Source organism: Schistocerca americana, chromosome X, assembly GCF_021461395.2.
Source record: "Schistocerca americana isolate TAMUIC-IGC-003095 chromosome X, iqSchAmer2.1, whole genome shotgun sequence".
NCBI classification, from domain to species: domain Eukaryota; kingdom Metazoa; phylum Arthropoda; class Insecta; order Orthoptera; family Acrididae; genus Schistocerca; species Schistocerca americana.
Genome location: NC_060130.1, coordinates 876,420,433 through 876,443,399, shown reverse-complemented (window position 1 = coordinate 876,443,399; position 22,967 = coordinate 876,420,433). Strand labels below are relative to the sequence as shown.

General features: G+C 39.6%; 1 protein-coding gene across 1 annotated transcript; it reads right to left on the bottom strand.

Moving 5' to 3' along the window:
- Positions 1-293: 293 nt before the first annotated feature.
- On the bottom strand, positions 294-8,969 carry LOC124555211 (sorting nexin-12). The gene is made up of 4 exons (XM_047129061.1): positions 8,631-8,969; positions 8,429-8,524; positions 1,631-1,755; positions 294-1,554 (listed from the first exon to the last, which is right to left on the bottom strand). Exons 1-4 carry the CDS (start codon positions 8,796-8,798, stop codon positions 1,449-1,451), a joined length of 495 nt encoding a protein of 164 aa, XP_046985017.1. The 5' UTR covers positions 8,799-8,969; the 3' UTR covers positions 294-1,448.
- Between the last annotated feature and the right edge of the window lie 13,998 nt (positions 8,970-22,967).

Sequence of the window (22,967 nt, the reverse complement as noted above, 5' to 3'; positions counted from 1 at the left end):
TTCTTGACCAATCAATGCCAAAAACATGTTACACCAATACAGTTAAATACTGATTGGACTAAGAGGCATCTGAATAAAATACCACTAAAAAATCATGTATTAGGAGTTAATTATGTTCACAGTTAAATACCACAAAGATCATTAGTAAGTAGTAATGTAGTTGTTCCACATGTTCCATTTATTATATTAACACAAATGATAATTCCTTGAAAGGTTGTAAAATTTAAATAAGTTTTTACTGAACAGGGAAACTGGATTGAGGAGGAAAATATGGTAAATAAATGTCAAGAGACTCCAATATCACCAGTATAAACACTGGCACCATACATAAATGTTCTTGTGGATTTAAAAACTTTACATATGTTAATATAAAATAGTATGCATCCCAATAATTTACACAGTGACATGTGAACATGACAACTCCTGCTGGATTTGCACATACATTCAAGAAAATGTACAACACTCTCACACATCTCTAATCTTATCTTCTAATGAGACTGAAAATACAAAGCGTAGTTTTATTGCCAAATGAGAACACACTCAACAGTAAACAAATTTCAGACACACGATTTCTATATTTCAAGATTACAGATACTTGAAATGGTAATATGCAACCACTTACAACTACTGTACATCCAAAAGAAACATTACAACTACAGTGAAACTGCTGTGAAATTTTGAACCAAAGAACAAAAATGTAGATAGGGTTGGTAAGTTAACTATCCTGTAAATTATTCATATATCAGTGAAATACTAGCTATCAGTAGCTAAATTTTAACACTGGACTTGTCCCCATGGTTCAGATGTTTGACAGATCAGTTAAGTCTTTAAATGTTCTCAAACTGACAGTGAAAGTGTGGAGAGTAATAGTATTTCAATCTTTTACAATTTTAAACATGTGGGAAAAACTTTAAATATTTATACTTAGAACAACATAACATTATATAGTCAATCTTAAATTTTATAATAACAATTAAAGCCATTAAGGATAAACTAAGTCACTACATAAATCAATGAATCATGAGTGGCTGTAAGCATCACATACTCATATTCAACAGCCTAGCATTTACCCAATTTCAAACCACTCATTCAGGATTACATTCTCTTATCCACATTATCTGTGGCTGAACAAACAATTACACACAAGTAATATACATAAGGACTATCTCACATGGTAATGCTTTTCCTGTAACTTACCCACATTTTTTTTCTAAAATGAAAAACCTTTACAGAAGGTGGTTAAATATTTGACACACACACACACACACACACACACACACACACACACACACACACACACAAATAACTTATAACCACATCATCTGACTTCTATCTGCAGGATAGCACAGTACAGCTTGTAACTTTGGAATGGCAAAGTTGACAATTTTGATATTAACAAAACAATAAGTGAAAATGAAAGTTGAGTATCAGAAATGCATATTTAAGTATTACGCATTCCGGATCTTTCCCGGGACATAGTTTTTATCAATAACTGGTTCCTGCAAGAACATGTGAAGGCATCGCTCATTTTGGGCAAGTGGATGACCTGCAATCCTGGCAAAAGAAATTACAAATGAAACAGAAGGCACATGTATACCTTGACGAAAACTTAATTTGTTTAATTACATACTTGTTTACAAAGCTTTCCAGTCCTTTTCTTCGGTCCTCTATAAAATCTTCTTCAAATATACCATCATCCCCTCTGAATGGCATCTGACGCTTCCAAGCTTTGCCTGGCAAAGGAGGCACAACGATCTGAAAGTAAGACAGTGCCATATAAATAAGGTTTATATGGTAACAACATTTTTCAATATTCAAGTGTGCATCTCGATAACTTGGCTATAGCAAGGCAATCTTAACCTTGGAAAGGTTGAAAAATAAAATCAGCCAACCATTTGCAAATTAAGGTTTATTGGAACAATTTACCTAGGTCTCAACAATTTTTAAACTGCCTTCTTCAAAAGGTGTAATGTACCTTTCTACGTCACATGCTGATTAAGTAAATTGAATGAAGAACAGCTCGTCATGTGAGACATCCACCTTGACCTTCAAGTGGACGCACTCTTTTTATAATACGACCAGGCACATGGTATACTTTGTACACATGTAAAGAATAGCTGTCTACATAAGGGTAAACATGTATGGCAAAATCATGTTCAATCTTACTTTAATCAAACAAAAGAAAGTTACTTTACACACACTAAATCACTGTTCCATTAAATAATAATAAAATAAACATTCATATATCACACTGTTGCCACATACACATTACCCCATTGTAATGACTAAGCAGTAAACAGCATGACGAGGAGGAGGAGATTTAGTGTTTAACGTTCCATCGACAATGAGGTCATTAGAGACAGAGCACAAGCTCAAATTAGGGAGGGATGAGGAAGGAAACCAGCCGTGCCCTTTCAAAGGAACCATCCCAGCATTTGCCCGAAACCATTTAGGGAAATCACAGAAAACCTAAATCATGTTGGCCGAAGACAGGTTTGAACCATTGTCCTCCCGAATGAGAGCCCAGAGTGTTATAACCTCACTGTCAGCGCAGTTTCAGATCCTAGCCAACTGTATTTAACTGCTAATTATCTCTTAGACAACTGCCGCATTGTGGGATTGCACTGCTAATTCTGAATCCAGGTCATTTTCTTGTATGTAATGTAAATTTCCCACCTAGCTCAATTTTATATTACTACTGCTCACTTGGACATATGACAGCACACCTTATCACTGCATTAGCTGGAGCAATATTGAAGGAATAGTTACAGGGTCACAATTTAAAACAATGCAACAGTTTAAGACAATGCTATTTGCAACTGTCTAACTATACATAGGTCCACTTGAGCGTTAACAGCACAAATAATCACAAGCCATGACTTAGGATTGCAGCATCATAGTATTACATTACAAGTGTGCAGCTCAAGTGCACAGAGTGCCTTCGCATTTCATCTGCACATCTGTCCAACTACAGTGCTGCACCCTAAGTCATGTTTATGATTATTTGTGCTCTTAAGATGGACGTCTTTGTGACAAGAGCCGTTTGGCTTCATTCCATATACTTAATTAGTATGCGATTCAAGAAGGTCTATTACACCTTTTGAGGAAGACACTTAAAATTGTCCCAATACGCCTTTGTTTGCAAGTGGTTGGCTGATCTTTCTCAACCAATCCAAGTTTAAAGTCATGTTTGGGTCAATGGAAGCATCGGATTAAATCTGCCTTGAACCATGACGTAAGGGTGTAGTGTGTGATGTCATTACAGAGTGGAGTTTCTGAGTTCGTTGTGTTTGATGGTGCCCTCTGGTGGGTGGTGGTTTTTGTGTGTGTGTGTGTGTGTGTGTGTGTGTGTGTGTGTGTGTGTGTGTGTGTGTACACGTGCATGCACATGCACACACACTCACTGAGTGTTCATTTATGCCTTGGTGTTGGATGTGTGAAGTCTTTGGCAGTGTTTGTAGTGCAGGACATGAGGTTTGAAGTTTTTTCAGCAAGTTCTCAATTTTTTGTTTGTGTGTGTGGTATCGTCAGCTGTGGTTGACCTATATAGGCCAAGGTAAGTGTCCGATTCCTGTAGATTTTGTTGGTATAGCAGAACATGGTAAATTTTTTTGTTCATCAATGTGTGCTTTGGGATTGTGGCATGTTTTTTTCACTATTATATTTAGCTTGTCCCCACCCTAAAACCTCCAATTTCCCACTGTTGTCCCATTAGTTTGACTATTTTTGGAGGGAGATGTTACTGTCTTATTTACATGTATTTTCAAGTTTGTTGCTGTGTGTATGTAGTGATATCAGCACCATACTGGAGACACTTAAAATGGCCATTTCCGCCACATTTATGTTGTCTTGTGCCAAAGCAGAGAGGTGGAAATGGCCGCCTCTGTAAACCTCCATGCTTCAGATCATTAATCAAACAGTCTAGGATTTTAATACCCCTCATGTGCGTGTCTTTTACATTTTTCTATATCAAGAACTCCCAACTGCAAGTTGGTGCGTTAGTTCGTAGCATTTTGTTTTAGATGCAAGCATTCCTGTTGCTATGGGTTTATTTATCAACTGTCATTTTTAATTGCAGCTCACAGGTGCTATTCAAGTTTACGGATTGTCATTTTTATCATTTGCAAATAGGGAGTGGAGCTGCAGCCACTAGAAAATGGAGTGCCAAGTGAAGAAACCTTAACATTCCCAACATTCTTCTGTTTGAGTTCAATAGAGGGGTGGCAGCAGTGAAACATTTGTACCATGTATGGGGATAATGCCATTACACAGAGCACAGCAAGAAAATGACATTTCAGGGAGGATCATTTTGACATCAGTGACTTTCCACATTTAGGAAGACCTTCGGGTTTTGGCGATCGTTCGAATGCATTAACCCACAGTGTATCACCTCTGTGTACAACAACTGGCAAATGTGATGAACTGTGATTAGTCCATAATCATGTGACATATGCATGCAATGGTAAAAAAAAAAAAAAACAAACCCACAGGTGTTTGGGTACCGCATCCTCTAAGCCAAAACTACAAAAATCAGCAGGTCGACATATGCTGCTTGCTCGCTATAAATATTGATTCATGAACAACACCGATAATTCATATCTTACATCACTGGTGACGAGAAATGGCATTATGCTAAATAAAGGAAAGACAGGAATGGTTAAGCCCAAACAAAGCAGCAACTTCCAGTACAGAGACATGCACACATCCACAAAAGATAATGGTATGCATCTGATGGAACAGTAAAAGTGTAGTGTACTATGAACTGCTTTCCTGAGATGTAACAATCACTGATAACATTTATTGTTGAGAAATGAGACGTCTTGCAGACACAAACCAAGAACAACGACCATGCACGAAGTGATGCTACTCCACAATAAAATCCACCTGCATTGTGATATACCGACCCAAAAACACTATACAGGTCTGGGAATTCATTCTGTGCCCACTTTATTCACTTTATCTTGCACCCTCAGATTTTCACCACTATCTAATAACCTTCAAGGAACTTCCTTTCTGAATGAAAATGCACTCTGAACACGGCTCAATGATTTATTAATCTCAAAACCATGTGATTTTTACTCACTGAATCACAAAGTTACCCCAGTGTTTGCAGACTTAAATAGTGAAGGAGAATTCATTGATAAGTGAAGTATCATGTGTACCTGCTGAATTTAATGAACTTGTGAAAGAACACCCAGTAATTGCTAGATTTAAGACACAAAAATATTCTGGAACACTACATTTGAATTTCTTATTCTGGCACAGAAATACTAGAGAAAAAATGAACTTACTTCACAGCACATGAGGCCTAGTTTTAAATACCTGGAGAAGAGCAATATGATTTTTGACATCTAAAATAGTATCCCTGACCAAATCAGCTTAAACTAGTGCTTGCTGTTCTTTTCTTATTCACATCTACATATTCATGCAAACACCGTTTTCTCTAGCAAGAACCTTGTGAAGTGTAATTGAAGTCTTATTGGATGAGAACCTGAAATCGTGCCGAAAATTTAAAACTTACAACCTTCACTCAGCCTACCCAAACTTTCCAGTGAAATGCAAGACCATTGTTTACAGAGAATAAGTATGTCTAGTTTTATTCAATGTGCCTATCATTTAACTAAGCCTTAAAACTTCGAAGTTTATTAATTTTGGAGTGTGTTTTGAACTGGATGAAAATGTAGTGTAGAGTAACGAGATTGTCATGTTTTGACAGTTAGGACATATGGAGGAGGAACAAAGGACAGACTAAATTCAACAAGACAAGTGTGAATGGTAGAGTTTGAAGGGGTCCTCAGTAAACATTACTTAAACAGATTGAGAACGTTTTCAGCAAAAGCCAGTTTAGCTGTACCTTAAACACAATTCACCCACCTAAATGGTTAAAAAATTTGACTCCAAAGAAATTTCAATCATTTTAATGTTGATATTATTTATTTACTCATATGGCTACGGCCCCCCTGCCGGGCAGGCCCTTCGCTGGGTGCTAGTCTTTCTATGTGACGCCACTTCAGCAACCTGCAGTCTATGAGGATGAAAGGATGATGACAGCACAACACCCAGTCCCTGGGCGTAGAAAATTCCCCGACCCAGCCGGGAAATGAACCCGGGCCCAGAGTATTGACAATCCTTCACTCTGACCATTCAGCTACCGAGGGTGGACAATGTTGAGACTGGGCTATGCTGACTAATTTGCTCATGAGTCCTAAAGTCATAAGAATACATACAGAGGAAGTAACTGGTGCATGTTGGTAGGTAAACTGACAAAATGGAGATGAAGGAACCATTCAAACATTTAACTGTCCAATCATTTCCAGGAATAAAAGTGTACAGAACCAAAATCTGGTGGCCCAATGGGGATGTGAAGTCTGTCCCTCCCAAACATTATACCTACAGCACTGTATTTTGCCACCAATCTGAATTCATAAAGCACCTGGGAAACTTTCACATGAAAAAAGGCTTATTAGAATTAATTGGCAAGCAGATAATCTGCAGAAAGGGAAAGTAGGAGAGGGTGAAAGGTAATTAATGAACAATTATGCAAGCACAAGTTTTAAAACGCATCAAAATGAGAGTATGCCAAAGGCCTTTCAAAGAACTGGATATACTGATTACAGCCCCTCTATATACTTATTCCTTACTAAAATTTATGGTAAGGAACATCCTTCAAACCAACAGCATAATTCAGAGAACCACTTTAATAACGATATCTTCCAAACGCCAAAATTAACTTTGGACCAGAAAGTGTTACTTTTCAGTAACTTGGGAGTAATAAAAAGTAAGCTTTAGAGGTGCTTAATGGGTTTATCAGGAGCCAACTAATCCCAATGACTAATTTCTTAGAATAACCAACTGTGGCATATACTGTTAATATCTCTCACAATGTGAGTTCCAGGTAACATCTGACTTCTGCATCTCTTCTGTACAATAATTCAATCAATTAAGTGTTATACTGGACCCCTTCAAATCTCGGCTCTGGTGGATTTGCAATGTAGCCTGAAGAATAGCTTAGGTTGAAAGGTGATATTTTGGTCGTGAACTGGCAAATCCAAAGAATGTGACTGCAAAAATCAAGGCTGTGATAGCACGTATCTGTCTTATTTTACACAAGCATCATTTTTATAACAAGATACATTTTAAAAAACTTTGCCCGTATTATACAATGGACATGTCCCTTTTTGTGTGGTGGTGGTTGTGGTTAGAGGCAATTTCACAATATAATACACGCAATCTGTGTAAGCAAACATTGTAAACGCTTGATTCTTACATATAATTAGCACAGTTACCTTAAACCTTTTAATGGTTCTAGAATCAAATCTTTATAATGAACTTTGTCATTAATGTGCATATGTATTACTTCTCCACATTATGACAGATGCTCTCTTACAATGTATGGAAGGAACACTACCAGAATCACATATTTAGAAAATTTAAAAGATTTGTTTTCCTGACATTGGAAATCGCCAAGAATCTCATTAAGGGTCAACGAAATAAATTAACCTTTGTTATGCCCGTCTTAATATAAATTTAACCCATAAAAAAAAAAAAAAAAAAAAAAAAAAAAAAAAAAAAAAAGATAATGCTTTATTTGCCCTACACCTTTATGCACCTGACAAATGTTGAGTACTTCTCTAAAGCAGTTATTTAACATATCAAACCATTGCACAAAAAAATAAAAGTAAAAAAAATGAGCAAAATACGCCCTAAGTGAATACATAACCTACATTATCAATCACTGTCAAACAAATACGAATGTCTTTAACTCGAAAACGCGAACTTCCTTTTAAAATAACACTGCAAATCCAACAAGTCTGGCATATTAAACATACCGTACCAATTTCTTTTAAGTAATTTGCAATGAGAAATGGAGGGGAGGAAGCATGTTGAGAAAGACACCTCAGGTGCTGTCAACCGTAAGGTCTGTATTTGAATTCTTAAATATAGGAAATAGTTCAGAACGAAAGGAATCCGGGTAAGAGGAACAATTTGTTTCATTTTTGCTTGGAAAGGCAAGCAATTTGGATGTTTTGGACTGAACCTACACCTTAGAATCTCCCACCCAACAAAGTTCTACTTGTCTTAAAAACCTTTTCCCGATTTTGTCAATGCCGACGAAATTTATTTGCTCTCTCGACGATGGCGGTACTTAGTTTTCATTCATATCATCTGACCTGCAGATCGTTTGGGAAACAATACGTTGTTACACGCAAAGAAGTAAAAACTTTGCAGAGTACTACAACCTGAAATTAAGTAAAAGTTATTATTCTGACAAAGCCTTCAAGTTTTGCTCATCAGAAACTTCTCGAAGCAAGGAAGCTAGTATTTTAATGCCACTTGGCAACTGTTAGTTAAATTAATAATGACAACCACCAAATCAAACTATTTTTACAGCACAAAGTACACTGCTACCAAGAACGCTGATTCTTACCTTACTATCTCTTTCAAGTTCATTTCTGAGCCATTCGAAATCGCTGTATCTCCGGCGAACGCTAGATTCCTTCACTTTGAAGACAGGTAGATTTGTCTGAAGTTCAGGAAAAAGGATGCGAAATTAGTATCTTCAGTATTCTGGTAGTAAAACTATACAGTGACAGGTAAGAAATTGGTATTGGTATTCCAAAGAAACTTACTCTCATTCTAACTTCATAATCAGTGTATCTTTTCTTCCCAACACCATGAGTAATAGGATTTATCACGTCGATTTCAAGAAAATTTGCTGGTGCCGCATAAGCATCATCCAACGTTTGTTTCTTGACATTGAGCCGTCGCGTTGCGTCCACTGTCGTATCAGCCATCATGCGAAACACCTACCTTCTCCAACACACTCACAGTCCAGATGTCACAACTGGATTATTTGGCGGAAGAACAATGTTATTGGTTAATCTCTAGGTTTCCAAAGCAATATGCAAAGATAAAACATATGGATGGTCACGTAGAGGAAAATGTATTCATGCTCTTCACTATTTGAGATATATATCAAAGATGCTTTATAAAAGTCGTTCATCGAGGCAAAACTGTTCATTATACTTTTCCACAGGTGAAGAACACAAACTTCGTTATTCTACACCACTGACATGTTTACTTCCTACAGTGAGCTCAGATAAAACAGATAGCTCAGTGGCAGAGAACCAATGGGAAAATTGAATGCTATTTCACAGGAAAGAGAGACATTTAAATTCCTCCATATTGCCAATGAGCAACAAACCAACACCGTAAAGTTAAGGATATGGCACGGACTACAGGCATGGATATATCTAAGGCAATTTAAGGAAGTGATCTTTGATGAAAGGTACACACTATATATGACGTATGTAATAAGAGGTCATTACGGCTCGGGATTGAACTGCGCTCTTCCGCAATTTTTTAACCCACGATAAGCTATAATGGACTGGATGTACTCAAAAGCATCTAACTCTGCAGCCTTGTGTAGTGCAAACTTTTGAAATGATTTTCAGACCAAAAGACACTGAAATGAGTCTTTGGAAAAGTTTCATTACAGGAGCATGGTATTTCAAATTTAAGACCAGGTCAACAAACTTCGCTAAATCTTAACTCCCCAAAACCAGATCTTATTCTTGAATTACTTTTTCCATATTGAATGCAACTTGCTTTATTGGAATTTAGCGTCAAGCTGTTAGCATTGAATCATGAATGTATGGACTTAATCATTAGCTGTATACAAAGATTCCCTTCAGTCACATACTACTACACGGACGCCATCTGTGAACTCATGGTAGTAACTTCTATATCTTCGAGATGTATGCCACTTATGAATATGTGAAACAGAAGAGGACCTAGCGAGCTATCGTGTGGTACTCATATTTTCACTTCATTTTCATTAGATACCAGTTTGACCTTATGACTACAATGAACTGATGAGAGCTCCAAAACTCATGCTCTATTTTGAAGATAAGATTTGAACCACATTGTCCCACTCTTTTCCATTCCTAGTGTTTACAGTTGGCCTAAGAGAATTCCATGGCAGATATTATCAACAGCTTGTGAAAGAGCTAAGATAAATCCAATGACAATTTTGTTATTCCATAAGCTACTAATGATTTAATATGTGTTAAATCCCTTTGCTATTTCTGTACTTCTAACTGTTTGACAGTTGTACTGATTAGGCCTACTGCTTAGCGGCTTATATTTATTTACTTATTTGGATTCTTTGAAGAGACAAATGACATAATCGAAAGTTTGAAACTTTGTACATGTTACCTCTTAACGAACAATATCAGTTTTGAAATTTTTGTCGTATTGTGACATATGGAACGCTCTGTGGCTAGAAGAAGTATGCTATTAGAAATAAACAGAGCCTGTTTAAGGTTGTATGGGACTCATAGCACAAGTAAACTGTGGGGCCCATACCCAGAAGTAGATATCCATATATTTTTAAACATATTATTTTATTTCACTAGTTACTCTTATACAAATAATATGTTTCTCCATCATAAAACAAAATAAAATATTTGAACCACTATCTACTTAGGTCATGTATGTGTATACAGTGATAGTAACATAGTGACCAGGTTATGTTTGCACCTATTTTCAAGTGGGAAATGTAAGGTAATTATTGTCCAGCTTTTTTCCATCACTTGTACACTATGTGATCAAAAATATCTAGGCACCTGGCTGACAATGACTTACAAGGTCGTGGCGCCCCCCATCGGTAATGCTGGAATTCAGTATGGTGGTGGCCCACCCTTAGCCACGATGACAGCTTCCACTCTCGCAGGCACACGTTCAATCAGATGCTGGAAGGTTTCTTGGGGTATCGCAGCCCATTCTTCACAGATTGCTGCATTGACGAGAGGTATTGATTTCGGTCGGTGAGGCCTGGCATGACGTCGGCGTTGCAAAACATCCCAAAGGTGTTCTATAGGATTCAGGTCAGGACTCTGTTCAGGCCAGTCCATTTCAGGTATCTTATTGTCTGCCACAGGCCGTGCATTATGAACAGGTGCTCGATTGTGTTGAAAGATGCAATCGCCATCCCCAAATTGCTCATAAACAGTGGGAAGCAAGAAGGTGCTTAAAACATCAGTGTAGGCCTGTTCTGTGACAGTGCCACGCAAAACAACAAGGCGTGCAAGGCCCCTCCATAAAAAAACACGATCACGCCATAACACCACAGCCTCCGATTTTTTTTGTGGGCACTACACGTGCTGGCAGATGACGTTCACTGGGCATTCGCCATACCCACACCCTGCCATCGGATCGCCACATTGTGTACTGTGATTCACCACTCCACACAATGTTTTTCCACTGTTCAGTCATCCAGTGTTTACGCTCCTTACACTAAGGGAGACGTCGTTTGGCATTTACTGGCGTGATGTGTGGCTCATTATCAGCCGATCGACCATGAAATTCAAGGTTTCTCACCTCCAGCGTAACTGCCATAGTACTTGCAGTGGATCCTGATGCAGTTTGGAATTCCTGTGTCATTGTCTGAATAGATGTCTGCCTATTACACATTACGACGCTCTTCAACTGTTGGCGGTCTCTGTTCGTCAACAGATGAGGTCGGCCAGTACGCTTTTGTGCTGTACGCGTCCCATCACGTTTCCACTTCACTATCACATCGGAAACAGCGGACCTAGGGATGTTTAGGGAGTGTGGAAATCTCGCGTACAAAATTATGAGAAAAGTGACATCCAATCACCTGACCACGATCGTAGTCCATGAGTTCTGCGGAGTGCCCCATTCTGCTCTCTCACGATTTATAATGACTACTGAGGTCGCTGATATGGAGTACCTGGCAATAGGTGGCAGCACAATGCACCTAATAAAACGTATGTTTTTGGGGTGTCCGGATACTTTTGGTTACATAGTGTATATTCAGCAAATAGAATCGACTCTTGCCCATCGATGCAGGCACTAACTTGTGCAGACTGTCAGGAAATTGTTTTCCTATACTACTATATCAAGATAAGTCGTTGTTTAACGATGTTGCCAAACACTTCGAAAAGTAACTGATCGATTTAGTTCAAATTTATACATGATACTCCAGTAAACCTTCAGACAGACATAGGCTTTATATCTTTCTAATATCTTCAAGTTTAGTTGGAATGTCTTTATAAACAATGTCATTTACCAATCCCCACGAGAAAAAATCCAGAGGTGGCAAGTCTGCCAAACGAGCCAGACACGACAAGTTTCCTCCGTGTCCAATCCAGCGATTTGTGGATTGTCTCTGCAGCTCATTTCTAGTTATCAGCAAAAAATGTGCTGGAAACCCATCGTGTTGATACCACATTCTATTCCTTATTCCTGAAGGTATTTCTTCCAATAACAGATCTAATGTTTCTTGCAGGAATGTGGTGTACTTCCTACCATTAAGATTTCCTTCGATAAAATAGGGGCCTATAATTCTGTCCTCCAGAATTCCACACCATACATTCACCAACCACGGTTTTTGCCGCAGCCAACATGGATTTTCAGTTGCCTGATAATGCATGGTATGCAAATTAACATTCCCATGGTTTTTGAATGTAACCTTGTCAGGAAATCAAATCAAATTAATAAATATGTCATCCCTTTGTATCTGAAGTTGAGCCCATCAGCAGAATTCAGTGTTACGTATACAATCCGTAGCAGGTAATTCTCGGTGAAGACTGATATGGTAAGGATGATGTTTATGGCGATGCAGAACACGAACAACACTACTCTGTCTCATGCCAGATTCCCTTGTGATTTGACACGAACTAACACAAGGATCTCGAAGCACAGTTTCAAGAGTACCAGTTTCCATTTCCTCATTAGTAACTTTCCTTTGCCAGATATGTTTCCAAGGCATTAAAGATCCTGTTGTTCTCAATTTATCATACACATATTTAAATGTATGATATGTAGGGTGTGTATGTTGAGGATATATTTCAGTGTATAAGTCTCTCGCTCTCAGTGAATTTCGTTGGCATGCTTGGTAAATGAGAAGCATATCGACTTGTTCTTCGAAGGAATACATCATTCACATTCGCTTGATTCAACGATACTAGTCTTGCCTTTCCTATTAGTGTTGTATTGCGAAACCATCGAATGGTGTTTACAGTCAATGGCATGTAAGATGGATACACTGTATTTGGGGAATATTTACTATTTGCACCATATATATTAGAGAATTGTCAGAGCATGTGTTTCGATAAGTGCCGAAGTGATAAGGAATACCACTCAATCCATATTAAGAAGATTGCAGCATTACACTGATACCAATGGTCATCACTTCCAACACCTTCTGTAAATGGACGTTCATGCCACGTTTTTGACCTTCGATGACCTTCAAAGACCTTACTGTCACACATCATTGGATTCGTCTCGATAGCCACTATCAGAAAATAATTACCAAACTATAGCACCCCATAAAAAAACAAAGTTGACCTTCGTATCTCTGTCGCGACCCCACACAGCAACAAAAAACCAATGTCAACACCCATTTATCACTCAAGCACATTGTTTTGTATTAACACTTAAACATTATGTGTTTCATTATTCCAAAACAAAAAATAACCCAGTAGTACAGAACACTACTGGTGCATTACAACATCGGCCCAATGTGGCTACCACTAACGTTGTTACAAGCATTGTACCCAAGAAGCATGTTCTGGTGTACAATCTCCATCCCACCTGGTGTCTCTTCAATTTCTAATGCAGTGCCCAGAACTCAAGCCAGCAGACCTTTCTCTATCTACAGGAGTCTCGCAAATTAAACTCTGCATACAACCCTACAAGAAGTAGTCCATAGGAGTTAAATCCAGCAGTCGTGGCAACCATGCAGCTGGACCACTTTGGGCTATACATCTTTCACTATGTCGTCCGCTGGCATGTCTCCGAACTATATGTGAGAAGTGAGACGGTGCACCATCATGCTGAAACCACATTTCCTGACGGACATTCAGTGACACAGCTTCCAAGAACGGATTAAATACGTTTTTTAGGAAGATCAGGTGTGTAGGATCAGTTAGCTTGAGTGGAAGGGTGTATGGCCCATCACATGACCATCCAGAATACCTGCCCACACATTAATACCAAGGTGGTGCTGAAAACCCTGTTCATGAATGGCACATGGGTTTTTGTCTGCCTAGATATGGCTGTTTCGCAAATTCAGAACACAGTCCCTAGTGAACTTACATTCATCTGTGAACAGAACTCAGTGTGGAAAAAGCCATGTGGCGAGACAGTGGTGCAGGCACCACATGCATTAGACAACGTGTTGTGGAAAATCAGCTGGACCCATAGTGTGTACCCTTTATAAGGGGTACAGATGTAGTTGTTGCTTGTGCAGAACATTCCAGAAGGTACTGTGAGTAACACTCATTGCTGGCACAACTATTGAAGTACTCGTTGATGGGTTCTCTTCAATGTGATACAGTACATCTTCTTCAAATTCAAGTGTACAGCATTGCTATGGAGCACCACAGTCCTGTCTCCTCACGGTCAAGATACCTGTTTCTTGGAACCACTGTGTAACTTGGGCAAAAAGTTTGTGTAATGGTACACTACGTTATGGAAAACCTTTGTGATACAGCCGACTAGCAGTGTGTCTGCGTATTCCGAAAACTTGTGCTGAACCATGTTTAATGTACTGAAATCACACAGCGTTGAATAAGTCTTGCAGCAAGCAGATGCTAAGTGACATCAGGTGACTTTCTGACGTGGTATACGCCATCCTCTAGCCTGTTGCATACCAGTACAAGCATCTCAGAGACTTTTCTCTTTTCCCCAACAGACATGGACGCGATATGTATCTGAACTTAAACCGTAGTAGATCGGGAACGGCACATTTCCAGGCAAGGGTTCCTATTCGAAATATTATGTACCTATTCTTCTCTACAAATCCTACAAGTTTATAACGGTAATTTCTGAACACCCTCAATAAAGACTAGTTAAGGTTTAATGTTGTTACCAAAAATCTCGAAAATTTCTTGACTCATTTACTTCAGATTTTTACACAATGCTCTAATAAACGTTCAGACAAACATAGGTTATATGTTTTATTATATATGCTATATAAATAGATATGAACATTAATAAAACCGTCAAACTGCAGGGACAGATTCTTGACTGGAAATTGAGGAAAAAAGGTCCTATGAGCATGTGTCCAAAAATGCATCGTAGCCACAGTAAATGGTGCTGTCAATTGATAGTTCCACTGACCATGTGCCATGTGCTCCTTGTGTGTTGCAGGCTGTGAGATTGACGCAGCATACTGTAAGCAGCAGAACGGTCTGGTATACGTGTCAGGAACAATTCAAGTTGGTGTTTGTATGTGGCCAAGCAGATGGAAATGGGCGAGAGGCTGCACAGTTATACTGAAATAAGTGGCCTCACAGACACCAACCACACCATACAACATTTCAAGACCTGTTTGGGCGTTTGTTTTATTATGGGTTCTTTCAGACAAACGAACATGCAGGGAGGCGACACACTGTGTATACAACAGAGTACCGGATTCTACAGGATATTGAGACAAACCCTAATACAAACTCCAGCTGTGCCACTATTTGGAGAAAAGCTGGAACATGCGAAATTGTGTGGCAATACATGATGTGACATGTGAACTCGTGCATTGCATCCCATGGATCTCACTTTAGCATCTTTTGTGAAGTGGATGTGATGCATCTCTGGGACTGTCGATTTCCGAACACATGTTCATAGGACCATTTTTTTCCTCCATTTCCAGTCAGGAATCCGATTCTGCCGTTTGTCGATTTTATTAATGTTCACCATATATCTATATATATCGTAGAGCAAATAAAAGTGGTCCAGAGGAGTGGATACGACTAGATGTGAATGTATGCTTATGACTACACCCCATGACACACACCTTGTGTATGAATGCCACGTGATCCACACGGGTTCAGAGAGTTGTGCAGGCTGTGTCAGTGTGAGAGGAGTAGTACAAAGGGGACGATGGTACTCACAGTGGCGGGAGAGGTGTTTGTTGTGGAAAGTTACGTGACAACAAAGTCGTCGAAATGGTGTGGTCAGTTGTTTGCTGAGAAGTTTAATGGAGTCAAAGTGTCAGCAAAGAGTGCCATCCAATGTCTAGTACAAAAATGGGGTCAAGCAGGACCTGTTCTGAGCATGTCAAAAATATCGAAACATGTCGACACACCAGAAAATGTGACTGTGGTTCACCAGAAAATGCTTCAGAGTCCTACCAAACCAACCCGATGCCTGTCACAAGAGACCGGTACATCATGTCGATCATGAGGACAAATACTCCACCTGAACCGGAATATTCGTCCCTGCCGAGCGCCTATTGTTCATGCATTAAAACCACCCCATCCTGCTCAGCATCTCCAGTTTTGCCAGTGGCTGGTCACTGAGAAAACAACAAATGCATTGGTCATGGATTTCTTCTTTATGTTTGATGAAACCTGGTTTCTCTTCAACGGTTATGTCAACTCAGAGAATCACAGGCTCTGGTCATTGGAGAATCTGCATAACTTCCACAAAACTCTGCTGCATGATCAAAAGGTTGAGGCTTGGCATGCAGTGTCTGCACACCACAGTACTGGTCTCATCTTCTTCCATCAGACGCTGACTTCGTCAGATTAACTGCGCCGGCTTGAGTGGCCGAGCGGTTCTAGGCGCTAAAGTCTGGAACCGCGCGACCGCTACGGTCGCAGGTTCGAATCCTGCCTTGGGCATGGATGCGTGTGATGTCCTTAGGTTAGTTAGGTTTAAGTAGTTCTAAGTTCTAGGGGACTGATGACCACAGCAGTTCAGTCGCATAGTGCTCAGAGCCATTTGAACCATTTTTTTGATTAAATTGCCAATATTTTGGAACTATGTGTGGCAGCATTAATGGAGGAGGAAAAGACCTAAAGTTACTTCCAACACAATGGATAAAGTGCCCATACAGCCAGCCACATCTTGGAGCACCTTTACACAATCTTCAAGCCTGGCAAAAATGTTAACAGAGATGAGTCTGGGCGCAGCACTAGCTGGCCACCCATGCCACCAGACATGTCAGTGTGCAGTTACTTCGCGTGGGGAGTCCAAAAGTGTAAGGTGTGTTGCAACAACACACATAGTGTTCAAGAACTACAGCAGAACTTTTCAGCTGAAACTGCAGCAATTTCAGCGGTCCAGCTTTGATCCACTTTCAGTATCTTTCTGACCAGGGCTTGAAAGTGACAAGAGATTAATGGTGGCCATTTTCAACGTCTGATGTAGTCAGGTTAGTCCTGTATTTCCTTTCCTCTGTTGTGTTTCATTGCACCTTGGCACTCTGTCCTCCAGGCCATTTTAGTAGTGGTGCAACAAGGACATCAGGACAGTTTGTGAGTATGGATTGCCTACAACAGGGGTATGCATACAGTCAAAGACAAATCTTTTGTTCTCCTTTGATTGATAGGTCCTTAACCTATTGTTCTGCTACGAGGACTAAGACCCCCTGGGGATAATCCATCCTTTTGATTGACAGGTTCTGACTGCCTGGGGATAATCCTTCCTTTTGATTGACAGGTCCTTAAGCTATTACCCTCAACCCACTCTTCCTTCTCCCCCTCCAACTCTATCTTTCCCGGTGCTTGGGGAACTCTCCTACCTGATCCAAGCACACTTTTGATATCAATTTGATTGACTAATTAATTAAATCGATCAATTAGTTAAATCGATCAATTAGTTAAATCCACCCTCTGGGTAACACCCAGCCCTCCACTTCCCCTCCCCCTCCTGGAAATTGGTGGGAAAAAGACTCTGTTGGTAGGCCATTTGGAGGGAAATCGATTGCAGTGTATGGGATATATGTAAAAGTGTTTTTTTTTAAATTACCGCTACCAGTCACAAACTTTGTCAACTATTATATGACTTATTTATTTAGCGACATGTTTCGAGGGTTAAACCTCATCTTCAGGCTGAATGGCATCAGTATGACCTTATTGTAAAGTTGTTTTTGTAATGCCATTTAGCAAATAAGTAATATAATAGTTGACAAAGTTTGTGACTGGTAGCAGTAATTTAAAAAAAAAAAAACCTTTACATATTTCTTGAGACAGTCACAGTCGAAAAAAGTCAAAATGGCTTGAAATTCTTGTATGGGATATTGTTTACACAATTGAGACAATATAGTTTATTTATTTATTTTAAAGAATTTGGTGGGAAATCGGTTGTAGTGTATGGAAGATTGTTTAAACAATCTAGACACTGTGTTGAATACTGTTTATTTATTTATGGCAGTGTATTAAACACACTTCATTTATTTATCTACAGCATTTGGCGGGAAATCGATTGCAGTTGGAATATTGTTTAAACAATTTAGACTACATGTGGAATATTGTTTATTTAAACAATTTATGGAATACAAGGTGGTGTTTGCAACATAGTTTATTTATTTAGTTAAAGAATTTGTCAGGAAACTGACTCCACTGTATGCAATACTGTTGATTTAAACAGTTTGTGGGTGACAAGGAAGTATGGAATATTTAAACAATAGCGGCGCTTTTCTATTCTGATCGCACATGGAAACGCTGAGTGGGCTTAGTTTATATTTGCTGCCAGAGTCAAGAATGTTAAGGTTCTTATTTTTATTTTCCCCACTTTTCAAAGCTCACTGATGTCTAAGCACAGACGGGAAAATCAGAATTATTATGTAGCTATATAAAAATTCATGACATATTTCGAAACTTACTGCTGCTTTCTGCATGCAGACAAATTACGAAAACTTCAGCAGCAGACTATTTTGTACAAATCGAGAAACATATACATACATTGTACTGACAGTTGAACCCTGCAAAAGGGGTGTATAGATCATGAATGGAATGAAGTGCGATGTAGTAGACACTGTTCCGAATCTCCTGTGTGTGCATCTATCGTCACGGCACCGCCAAGATGGTCAAAACAGCCCAATGTCCTATTTACAGATCATGTTACTAAATACCACTGGCTACGGACCAGATATCGGTCCCCTTTGATCTCGCCCCCCTCCCCTCCAAACAAAGTATCAAGTGGCGGCATTCTGTTGATTGAGTAATTCCAGACTCGCTTCTGTCTCTGTCTCTCTCAACAGGCCACTCCTTGTTTGAGTGAACCAACACTTCCAAACACGAAGATGGAGGTTTTCATCTCTCCTCAGAATACTGTATTCCTGTTGCATAATGCTGGAGACAAAGGGAAAGCTGGCGCAGTTTCAATATCAGAAATATAGTTAAATAATCCATTGCACGATGCTGTCAAATTAACTGTTTAACAATTTACGGGAGTCAAATACATGGCTTAAAACCCTCACCACCACTTTACGATGATCCTTCACCATGATAAAACATGTTTTAAATGTTAGAGTATCACACGCAAACACTATGGAAATCAGGAAATGAAATTTCCGCCACAAATAGACTGTAGCGCAAAATATACCAGAGATCTTGTAAGCACCGACATTTGAAAACACAAACGCCCTCCTCCACCACAACATATCTACTAAACATATTCTGTGAAAAAAAGAACCGTGTAGCCTTAGCAATGCATGTATTTATGTTGTCTCTTACCAATATTTTATTGGTACTGTCGCCAGACACTAGAACGATATTTTAGAATTGATAACGCAGTTGATTTACGTAAAATTCTTCAAACTCCGTCCGTCTGGAGTTCCATCAGGTGTAAAAATCAAACGTTTCTTCTTCTTCTTAACCGTCTGTTATATCATCACAACACTTTCATATCTACTATACACAGATAAGGGTTGCTAAGCTCCTCGACATGCGTGCATCTAGAGAAATCTTGTGGACTTGTATAGATGTCGTGAGTAAGATTGGTTTGGTACGGAGCAGCAGTTACGGCCTCGGCTCCCTCTGCTCCTTCAAGAATCACGGAATGTAGGAGTCTACTTCTGGTCAGCTGCAGATTAAATTGGTGAAAGTGTTGCAGGGAGGCTTGGTCAAAGACGATGCGAGGAAGTCTTTCAATCTCTAACTTTATCCTAAGAATGCGAGGGTGCTCTGTGATTAGTATAGGGAAAGACAGATATATGTAATCGTAAATTACGCACTATGCACGAAGTGCTAGAACTACGTAGATCACTATCTGGTAAACTTTGGTATATATGTTCGAGAATTAACAACGAATGGACATATTGCATTGTCATGTATCTACATTCGCAATGGTACTCGCGAAGTAGAGGAGGGGCAGTTTTAGCGATTCTACAGAAATTGGGAAGCATGCTGTCATGTCATTGGTCAGCGTTAAAATTACGGAAGAAATTTGGCAAAATTACTAAAATTTCCCGCACTATCAACTGTGAAGCTTATTACAGTACATCGATGGTGTCTTTTCATCCCATCCATCCAATGGTGTGCTGTGGATTGCCACATAGTGATCGACTGACATCGCTTGTTTGAGGTGGAGGAAGAGTCTTGGCAGAGAGGCAACACCTTCTGCAGATGGCCAGCACCAAAACCGTGGTCAGGAACATGAATGCAATATGAGGAGGAATCAATCGTAATGGAATACCAAGCCATCTGCTATCCCATCACTGTGAAAGATGAGTTTAAATGTAGAGGATGTCAGTCACCTTCGGACAGCTATTTGGAAATGCTCCATAAGGCCCCAAAACTCTCAGTTTCCATATGTTGTGATTGTCTTTACTTAAAATCACCCTGTGTGTATATGTGTTGTGGGAGCAGCAGCATAATTTACACTCTGCGATGTAAAGCATTCAATCAGAGCCAATGGATCGAAACATGTTAATATGTGTTGAGAACCTGACATGGATCTCAAAGTCGTGGTGGAAAAAAAAAGTATGGCAGTGTGCAAAGCTGTGTCACACGCTCTGACATAGTAGGCTTTCCTGGCATAATAAGTCTTGAATGTCTCTTCGGATTTGCTGCCGGACCCTAAAATCAACTCGATTCGATATTTCGCCGATCCAACTGGTCGCCATCTTCAGGAGAATGCTGTTCCTGCTGAGAACCTGAAGATGGCGACCAGTTGGATCGCCGAAATATCGAATTGAGTTGATTTTAGAATCCGGCAGCAAACCTAATGAGACTTTCATGTGTCACACGCTACCTGAACGTGTTACAACAGAAAAAAGGATATATCAGACAGCAAAACAGGGACGCTCTCTTATGACTATAGTCTGTGGGGTATGGCCCTACAGTATAGGCGATGAAACTTTACACTAGTCTGTGCAGGAGATTGAGTGGATCAATATCTGTATATTTAATAGGCTCGCCACACATGCTCGATGCCAGCACAGAGATGGTATTTGTTTTTCACAGGGCCATGGTAAAATCTCATCTAGTTCTCTGTTGGATGAAGTTAATGGGGTTTTTATAGTTCGTAGTTTTCTCTGTTGGATGGTACAAAATAATGGCGACAGGGAGAATGTTTGGGTGACGGACATGGATGGACTCTGAGGTACACATATCGCCTTTGAACTCCAGTACCTGTAAGTAGTTTGGAGATGCACAGCAATCCAGAAGCCAAATCCTCGTCCTTCTCCTTCCAGTAACTGCTTGTACTGTCATTTTATACTACGACCTCTTGGTGCAGGATAAAGCGTCGTTTAGCGCTTGCCTTACACATCATACACCATTGATGGAGCTACGACAACATATTCCCATTTCCACCGAGTGGTCAATAAAGACGGTCCTATCGCATTAACTGAGCTCAGTAGGTTTCCACGGTCTGGAGAAGCTGGTAGATATAGCGCTCTCCGATTTGTGTTCAGTTCCGACTTAAACTGGGATGATCCATAGACGAAACTGCAGGGAGGGCGGGGCAGAGACTGTGGAACAGTTCCAAGATGCAGAGGACTGTCTAAGACCACTATGGAATTTTGTTGTAACAGATAGGTTCGGAAAAGATGACACGTTTTGAGATATGAGAGTGCCATGAATGTGATTCACCTGTGGCTGTAATCATTAAAACATACAACGCAAGTATGTGGTTGACTGGAAAGACTTGATTCCAAATAGCAGACAACGTAACTACCAGGAATCGTAACGCTATCAGAGACTTTTGTGTGTGCCTGTAGAATAAAGACGGCTTTTTATGTAGGGTGACGGTAATATAGTCACTGTGATCGTGTTTTTAAGCGCAATCCTCCTCTGTCCTCCTCTGATCAGCTTCAAATCTGAGTTCTCAATATTGTTCCTCGGAAAGATCATCGTCTTTCCTCCAGGGATTCCCATTTGAATTGCCTGATGTATGTAATCCGACTGCTGAGAAAGAAGAATTACTCGCCACGCAAACTGACTCTCATGATCAGTTTAATTAATGAGCCTATCAGTTTGATATCAGTGACATGCCGCCTGGTGGGTGGAAGTGATGGCTAGGGCACCATGGATATCATTCTTGACTTGACTTTTTTTTCTTTGTGATGATATCTTTCAAAGATATTTGAATATCTCACCTACACAGGGACAGACGACTATCGTAATAAAATGAGATGTATTACCGAATTTGTAAAGTGATACATAGTGTAAACCTTATATGAAGGGCTTATTTCAATAGTGGTACAAGTCCATTACCTCCACTTTTCTGTCTATAATGCTTCTGAAATTAATGAGCCAAACAAACAGAGAGAAAGGTTCATCTATAGCAAGAGGCCACATGCTTGAATATTTCTGGTATCTCAACTGCAGATTTTTCAGCGCTCATTTAACTTTAGGACTCTGTATCTCAATATGAACAAAAATGGACTTGTATCACTACTGAAATAAGCCCTTCATATATACAACTTCTCTGTGAAATTACCTTAAGGGAGAATCCGAAAGTGAGGGAGTGTCCTGTGACTGTGATAGTAGATCTTACCGATCCATCCTGAGCCAAAAATGAGTTTAATGTTCTAGTCCTGTGATGCATGATGTGACAGATAAGAAAAGATATTTTTCTACCTGATGAAAGAACAGTTAGATGGAATATAGCCAACGCCATAAATAAGAAAAGATATTTTTCTACCTGATGAAAGAACAGTTAGATGGCCATAATCCTGTATAGGACTTTCAGTACAGTACTTTAGCAAT

Excerpts from the sequence above, each read along its gene's own strand:
- LOC124555211 (XM_047129061.1), bottom strand. The coding sequence starts at position 8,798 with ATGATGGCTGATACGACAGTGGACGCAACGCGACGGCTCAATGTCAAG. Across the intron at positions 8,525-8,630 it reads ATTATGAAGTTAGAATGAGA|ACAAATCTACCTGTCTTCAA; the intron begins GTAAGTTTCTTT and ends CCTGAACTTCAG. Across the intron at positions 1,555-1,630 it reads CTGGAAAGCTTTGTAAACAA|GATTGCAGGTCATCCACTTG; the intron begins GTATGTAATTAA and ends TTCTTTTGCCAG.